At 42.0% G+C, this 7,531-nt stretch overlaps 1 protein-coding gene across 4 annotated transcripts; it reads left to right on the top strand.

Annotated features, from left to right (window-relative positions):
* Positions 1-365: 365 nt before the first annotated feature.
* Positions 366-3,681, top strand: LOC118327115 (ATP-sensitive inward rectifier potassium channel 12-like). 4 transcript variants are annotated; one of them, XM_035660349.1, is made up of 3 exons: positions 562-584; positions 1,418-1,484; positions 1,659-3,681. In XM_035660349.1, exons 1-3 carry the CDS (start codon positions 562-564, stop codon positions 3,054-3,056), a joined length of 1,488 nt encoding a protein of 495 aa, XP_035516242.1. In that variant the 3' UTR covers positions 3,057-3,681. The 4 variants fall into 4 exon arrangements, with proteins under 4 accessions (XP_035516239.1, XP_035516242.1, XP_035516241.1 ...); XM_035660346.1 differs by having other exon boundaries at positions 366-584; positions 1,418-3,681; XM_035660348.1 differs by lacking the exon at positions 562-584 and having other exon boundaries at positions 1,445-1,890; positions 1,936-3,681.
* Positions 3,682-7,531: the final 3,850 nt, after the last annotated feature.

Here is a 7,531-nt window from a genome sequence, read left to right as displayed (position 1 = left end):
AGCCATCATCTGGTCAAAATTTAAAAAAACTTTGGTTTATGACCAAATACTTATGTATTTTCCATTGGCTTCAGCCCTACTTTGTGTTTGAAGCTAATAACCAAACATTAGCATGCTGACATGCTAAACAAAGGCGACCATGGTAAACACTACAGAGTAAACATTAGGCAGTTACCATTGAGCATGTTGGCATATTGACGTGAGTATTTAGCCCAAAGCTCTGCTGTATAAGTACAGTACAGCTACTGGCATGGCTCTGACTCTTAGTCCTGTTTATTAGATTTTTTCAGGTCCAGGAATTTAGCATCCTTGTTAACCCTTCGTACTGTGCCTTTTCTTTTGTTTTACTTTATAAAAAGTCCTGTACCATTCTGATGATTGAAGAAATGTTCTCTTTGTTCACAGAAAATGAATCATGAGAAGGCAAAGCTGATAATGAATGCAAGACAGACCTGAGCTCATACTGCCTTCCTGTCCAGCAACAGTACTTTAATGGTTGGAACTGCCCGCCCCAACTTACATTACTGCCCTCGCAGACACAGCCTGATGATCACCGGTGCCATGGGAGCGGTGCGAGTCAACAGGTAAGAGAAGATGGGAAATAAAACTATGTTTTAATGCAGGAGGTTTGTGCAGACTGGCAACTCAAAAGTTGTTCTTTATAATTATCTGTCAATAGGTATGTGGTAAATTATGTACAAACCATTAATAAAGACATTAGTTACAGTTTATAAACCCTTTATAAAAGGTAAAGTTTATGAAACGTCACATCCCCAACATCTATTGTCCAATCATTGCTTAGCGACTAGGCAATGTAGGTATGTCAAGCTTGGGATTTCTCCACATGTTGAAGCAGTGCACAGTAGTGTATAGTGTATTTCCAAACCTAAGTCACAACAGCAAGTGTAAAGAAATAATTAAAACAGCGTGTTTGTCTGTTCTAGCAGCTGCAAACATTAGCATATCAGGCTAACTGCCTACTGCAGTATTCACTGCTTTCAAAGCCTATAGGAGCACATCATCATTAACCAACTACATTTGTTTTGTAGGTTATCAGATTACCCTTTAAAAAAGCCATATTCACGACAAGTACATCCACTGTGTAGTATTTCCCCCCTATATGGCAGCCAGTCCTAGGTTTTTGGCTTTTGGAAACTCAAAAGATAGCATTGTGTTCACATTGTTTAGTTCTAATCCTAAGACCTTTATGATCTTAACTGTGGAAACTGCTTGAAAATTCAGATAACCATGTGAGTTAAGTAGCCAAACAGGGTTATGCTGGAACAGAAGAACAGTCTGATCTTACTTATAGAACTGAAGGTTTGACAGGTGTGGCAATAGTAACTGCCACAAGTTGGGCAAAGCTTAATAAACTATCAGTTCCTCTGAACTCATTTCCTCCCCTCTGCTGTTCCAGATACAGCATCGTTTCCACAGATGAAGATGCCCTGAAGATCTCCACCCTGGGCCTCCACAATGGCCACAGTCCTCTGACTCAGCAGACACTGTCGGGGGCCTGTATGCGGGGCGAAGAAGGGGGAGGAGAGTGTCCAGGAAGTGATGAGGGAAGAGGGGGTTTGTCTTTGAGAGTGACAAATGAGCCCATCGTCCACAACAGCTGCCGTGCTTCACCCTCGTGTCGTCTGGGCCTGGACCTGGGCACCGGCCGCCTGCGCAGCCGCTTTGTGAAGAAGAACGGTCAGTGCAATGTGGTCTTCAACAACATGGAGGATAAGCCACGACGATACTTGGCTGACATTTTCACCACCTGTGTGGACATACGCTGGCGCTACTTGCTGCTCATTTTCACCACCACCTTTCTTCTGTCATGGCTGCTGTTTGGCCTGATCTTCTGGGGAGTGGCGCTCGCTCATGGAGACTTTAACCTTCGCATTCCTTTGAAGGAAGGGGATCCTCGAAATGACGTAGGGGAAGGGAAAGACGAATGGCGGCCATGTATTCTCCACATCCAGGGTTTTATTGGCGCGTTCCTCTTCTCCATAGAAACCCAGACCACCATTGGATATGGTTTCCGGTGTGTCACTGAAGAGTGCCCGGTCGCTGTGTTGACTGTGGTGGTTCAGTCCATCGTGGGCTGCATTATTGACTCCTTCATGATCGGCACCATCATGGCAAAGATGGTGCGGCCCAAGAAGCGGGCACAGACCTTGCTGTTCTCGCATCATGCCGTCATCGCTATGCGAGATGGTAAGCTGTGCCTCATGTGGCGAATGGGGAACATGCGCAAGAGCCACATTGTCGAAGCACATGTGCGTGCTCAGCTCATTAAGCCGCATGTGACGGCAGAGGGCGAGTACCTCCCATTGGAGCAGACAGACATTGATGTCGGCTACGACGATGGGCTGGATCGGCTGTTTCTGGTGTCACCGCTGGTGGTGGTCCACGAGATCAACAAGAACAGTCCTCTGTATAACCTGAGCCGCAGTGACCTACAGAAGGAGGACTTTGAGATCGTGGTCATCCTGGAGGGGATGGTTGAGGCCACAGCTATGACCACTCAGGCCCGTAGCTCCTACTTGGCCAAGGAGATCATGTGGGGTCACCGCTTTGAGCCTGTGGTCTTTGAGAAAGGTGACCGCTACCAAGTGGACTATTCCCGCTTCCATAAGACGTACGAAGTGCCATCTACACCTCACTGCAGTGCCAGGGAACTGAGCCAGATGACGGGTCACAGCAGGCAGTCCTCATCCTCCAGCTCGAGTTACTCCCGGTCTCCATCACCATTTCCCCCGAGGGCAGCCCGCCACATGCTGGGCCCTCACTCCCCCAGCGCCTTCTGCTACGAGAACGAAGTAGCTTTGTGCTGTGGGGACGACGAGGATGAGGAGGATGTGAAAGAGGAGGCGGGGAGCCTGAATGTAAGAAGTGACAGAGAGGTAAAGATGAGAGATGACATTCACTTGGGTTTCAAAGAGACATTTGTTGAGCAGCAGACGGTGGAAATGCTGTGTGTTCTGGACTCAGAGAATCAGATCAGCCTTGACAGACTACAGCCCACCCTACCTTTATACATCAGCAGAGAGTCAGGAGTTTAATCAATGGTAATGGCTGCCCTTCCATTTGTTTCCTCTCTTTGTCTGTGTGCATCCAACCAAAGTACTGAACTAGCGTGAAAAATAAAAGATGGAGGACACAATTTAACCTGTAAATCTGGAGGAGGAGGAGCTGTCACAAAATTCACTCAGCTTTAGCTCATAACTTGCTCTGGTTTCAGGTATTGTAAACTTTCAGTTGTAACATCAGCATCTAGACAATGCACAGCTCATCTACTTTTAAACATGGTGACCAGGTATTTCGCTCAAATCATGAGGTGTCTTGAAATGAGGTATCTTTATTGCTTTCTTGTTTTATTCAATATGACAGTATATGATCTACAGTTAAGTCAAGCTTTTTGTTCTTGATTTCCATTCAGTTTTTTGTAAATATGATATGCTTTTGTTTTCATTTTAAAATGATTATGCATCATATACAGACACATTTTATGGGAGAAAAATCTATTTATGTTAAAGAAAGCATGACACAAATGCTCAACTTCAACACACTTATTTTCTCTGTGTTAAAATAAATTATTCTGTATTTTGAACTTCTGTCTTCCTGCCTGAGATCTGTTACTTTTCACATTTAATAAATAAGCTATTTTGTTTTTCAAAATGTATCAGTTTTTTTTTCCATGATAGACAACAAGTTCGGATGAATACAATCCTGAACCATGAAACAGAATTTAAACTTTTAGTCAAACGTGTACAGATGAAGAACAAGCACTTTATTCTTACTTTTATCAATAGATACAAACACTTTGCAACAATGTGTTGTTTTGTATGAATAAAGCACCTAATAAACAACAGTATATACTGTTAACGCTTGAATTGTCTCTCTCGAGTCTCTATTGCACATTTTCTGCACATTCAGTCCATCCATGCTAGTTACCACCTGTTTCTGATGAGATAAGATCACACACATCTTATTTGTCTTTACTTTAAATCAATGCCAGGCTGGCAGCTCTTTCCACAGAGGTAACTGCTTCGAGGACCCAGACCTCCAGGGGTCCTAAGAGCCCCGGGTACACTGTGTGTTAGCTGGTTTTTAGCCATGTTAGCAGTCTGTTGATTGGTAAGTTGCTCCTCCACTTTAATCATTCTTTGTCTTTTCATTTAGTGCCATCATCAGGTAAGAAAAATGTCACTTTGTTCCAGTACTTGGGTTGATAACCAAATAGCTCCAAAACTAATGACATTCCCACCATCCTCAGCTGTACCTTGTGTTTAGTGCTAATGTCAGAATGCTAACACACTGCAGTAAATATAGTAGACATCACCATTTTACCATTGTTATGTGTTATGGCTGTTTGCTCTCGTATTGTTGCTATTTGTCAGGGAACCTGCACCACTCAATTACAATATTAACTGGCTTCCACGTAATCATGTAACCTTGTGGTCCTTATATGCCCTGAGTCAAACTTTGGTGTGTTTCTACAGAATGGAAAGTAAATTTTATAGAAAGCATTATTGCATACAAAGTCAATGGAAAGGCGCAATTAGAAGCCCAGAGTGGCGCTTTGAGTGAAAATTCACACGTATCCTGCTGCTTGTTGAGCTGTCTTGGATCTACCTTCGCGTATGAAACGTGCTTTATAAATAAACTGCCTTGCCTTGCTTTAAGAATGAGATGAGACGAGAGGAGGGAAATAACAGAAATAACCAGCTTTCACAGAGTCAGTTAAATTAATTGAATGTAGCTCGCTCTAAATGTTATACTTGAAGCAATTCAGCACATTTGATGAAGCGTAATGTACTTCTTGCAGGTGCAATTGTTGGGTTGTGTCCACATGGTTGATCTGGATAAAAGCGTCAGTCTGATGAATATAGTTCTGAGTTCAGTCAGAGGGTGAACACAAACACACCTTCACACTCCCACTGACACAGTTGGTGCATCTGTTGCTAGGTAGCTTACAGCTAACATCTGTACAGTTGGTGCATTGGCTGTTCGGGGCGGATAAACACAAACGGTCCAGCAGTCAAATTTGCACAAATGACATTGGAAAATTGGTTTCGATTTCTGTTTACAAACATCTTTAACATCTGATTTTCAGCTTCTGGGGTCCTTCATGAACACACAACTTTCTGCCAAAGTTAGAACAGATTTGATGATTAGATCATTCCAGTTTTTGTGTTTTTTGTGTTTTTTTATTCAATTTTATTTATTTATCACTTGTTTTAAGTGGGTGGGAAAAACGTGATGTCATGTACTCATGTATCAGAATTCAGCAACATTTGTGATCAGACTCTGATGACTGTTGATTAGTTGTTTTGTCACAGTCGATCCATATGATCAAACCACTCCCACACAGTCCAAATAAACTGGCCTTTTTAGTGTTAAACTCTTAATAAATGATTTTTTTCTAACTTGATTGTTGTTTATTTAGTCATAATTAGGTTTTGCATGATATTTTTGGGCATTGTCACCTTTATTACTCGACAACAACAACAAGGGGAAACAAGGTGTCAGAGAGAGGTGTTGCATGCAACCAGGGCACTCCATTAGTTATACATTTTTAATGTCACTGATAAATATTTAAGATTTGATGGAGACAGTCAAAACTGAAGAAGCCTTTTAGATGAGAGGTGAAATGTCTCAACAATATAAAGCAGAAGTTTCCTTTGACCTAACATTTAAATCGTTGTTGTTGCTTTTGGAAGTGAATCTCTCCATGAACTCTGTTGCTTAGCAACCATGACCAGACCAAATGTAGTGAAGCTGACCTCTATAGTATGATGTGTCCACTGTACTTTAAAAGCCCCTTGGACACAACAGTATATAATGTTTGCCCTGTGGTGCCTGAACAGGTTAATGTGACTGTGTGAATGAAGTCAAACACTACAACAAATTCCTCTTTTAGAAGACCCACATAGGGATGTACCTGACAAGTGTTACAATGCAACTCTGACCCAAATACTATTATCTCTGTCTGGCTATGTCTCAATTCAAAAGTCCCAGAGATTGAAGGACAGATATAAATAGATGAAACACAAGTTGGTGGCAGATCACACAGATAAACTGAGCTGAGCGACGTCAGACTGGGATGAAAGGTGAAAGGCTTCAGGGCAAAACCAAGTGTAGACAGAGGGAACTTACCACATAAAAAGCCATCAGGAGGCACTGACATCCATCTGGCTGTGATGTAGAGGACAGAGAGTTTCTGGCTGTTGTACAAGCTCCCCCGTGTGGTTGAACAGTGACACCACAGTGAGCAATAGTGGCGCACTCTCACTCTTGTACTGTATGATGCTGTTGTATTGATTTATACTTGGGTTTGTTGGTTTTGGTTATTTTATCCTGCACCAAAATCAGCATCATAATGTTTGACATATGACTGGTGTTAAAATCATTCCAGTTTCATGACATTTCTTCTGATATTTTTCTGGTTAATGGGCAGTTGGTGTGGTAGTACATCTAAACATTTTGAGGACTTTAAGACAGTGATTCCCTACCTCTCCAAGGGGTTGCAAGATTATTGATTGGGTTGGAAAAAGACTTTATGTACTGAAGGTGTCATAAACTATAATTTATCTCACCTGTGTGTATTCATTGTGAAATTGGCAGAATACAGGCTAAAGAAGGGCAATATTAAGAAGTTTAATGGGAACAGCATTCTTTTATTTTATGATTTACCAGAGCACACAGACTTTAAAGTCTTAATGAGAGTTTAATGTGTTTTGGCTCTCTATTATGTGTAGTTTTACCTCTTCATGTTCCTAACAGTTATTAAAAAATATATTTAAAAAAGTCAAGGCAGATGCTGCTTTGTCATAAATCATAAAATTGGGAACCACAGCTTCAGTATATAAACCTTAATGACAGCCCTTTTTCATCAAATCAAATCAGAATTTGGATTTACAACACTGGTGGTCAGCAGGGAACATATTCCTGCAGACTTTCAGAGATCTTCATAGATTATTTTATCAAATAGGTTTACATTGTTTCAAACAGACCTGACTAAATGCGAAGCTTTCCATTAATCCCCTCTGGAGATATTAGTCCAGTCTAACCACCAGGGCCAGTGCCTTGGTAGTACTTCTAATTTGCATACTTGTTGATGTAAAAGAAGTACCTGAGGCTCACACTGAGGACTAACCTCTGAGCCACAGTTCCTCATTAACATAATTGATAATTAGGGCGATGTCATGCTCTAATTCCCCCCCCCCCGCTGCTCTTTTTTTTACCTTCATACATCCTTACAACCCTCACAAGACCAAACAAGGTGACAACTTCTTGGCTCAAATCACTTTGCATGATAGTCAGAGGAAAACTCCCTCCATCATCTTCCTCTCCTGTAATCTAATCAACCGATCTTTGATTTGGTTAAATGTCATCTCCCGTCCGCTGTAACAAGCCATTTCCCCTCTGTGCAATCTACCTCAGTCCCTGCTGTCATCCCATCCTTCTCCCCTCGGTGGGTTTTCTGATGCTGGTTAATTAACCGGACCGTCACACCCCCCTGTCATCAGCGTCC

This window comes from Morone saxatilis, unplaced genomic scaffold (genome assembly GCF_004916995.1).
Source record: "Morone saxatilis isolate NCDOM2014 unplaced genomic scaffold, NCSU_SB_2.0 Contig17, whole genome shotgun sequence".
In the NCBI taxonomy this organism is placed as follows: Eukaryota; Metazoa; Chordata; class Actinopteri; family Moronidae; genus Morone; species Morone saxatilis.
This window is presented reverse-complemented; position numbering and strand designations above follow the sequence as displayed.

Bases quoted from the DNA above. Each gene is read 5' to 3' on its own strand.
- LOC118327115 (XM_035660346.1), top strand. From the start codon at position 493: ATGGTTGGAACTGCCCGCCCCAACTTACATTACTGCCCTCGCAGACAC. The intron at 585-1,417 runs GTAAGAGAAGAT...CTGCTGTTCCAG, and splicing joins GGAGCGGTGCGAGTCAACAG to ATACAGCATCGTTTCCACAG.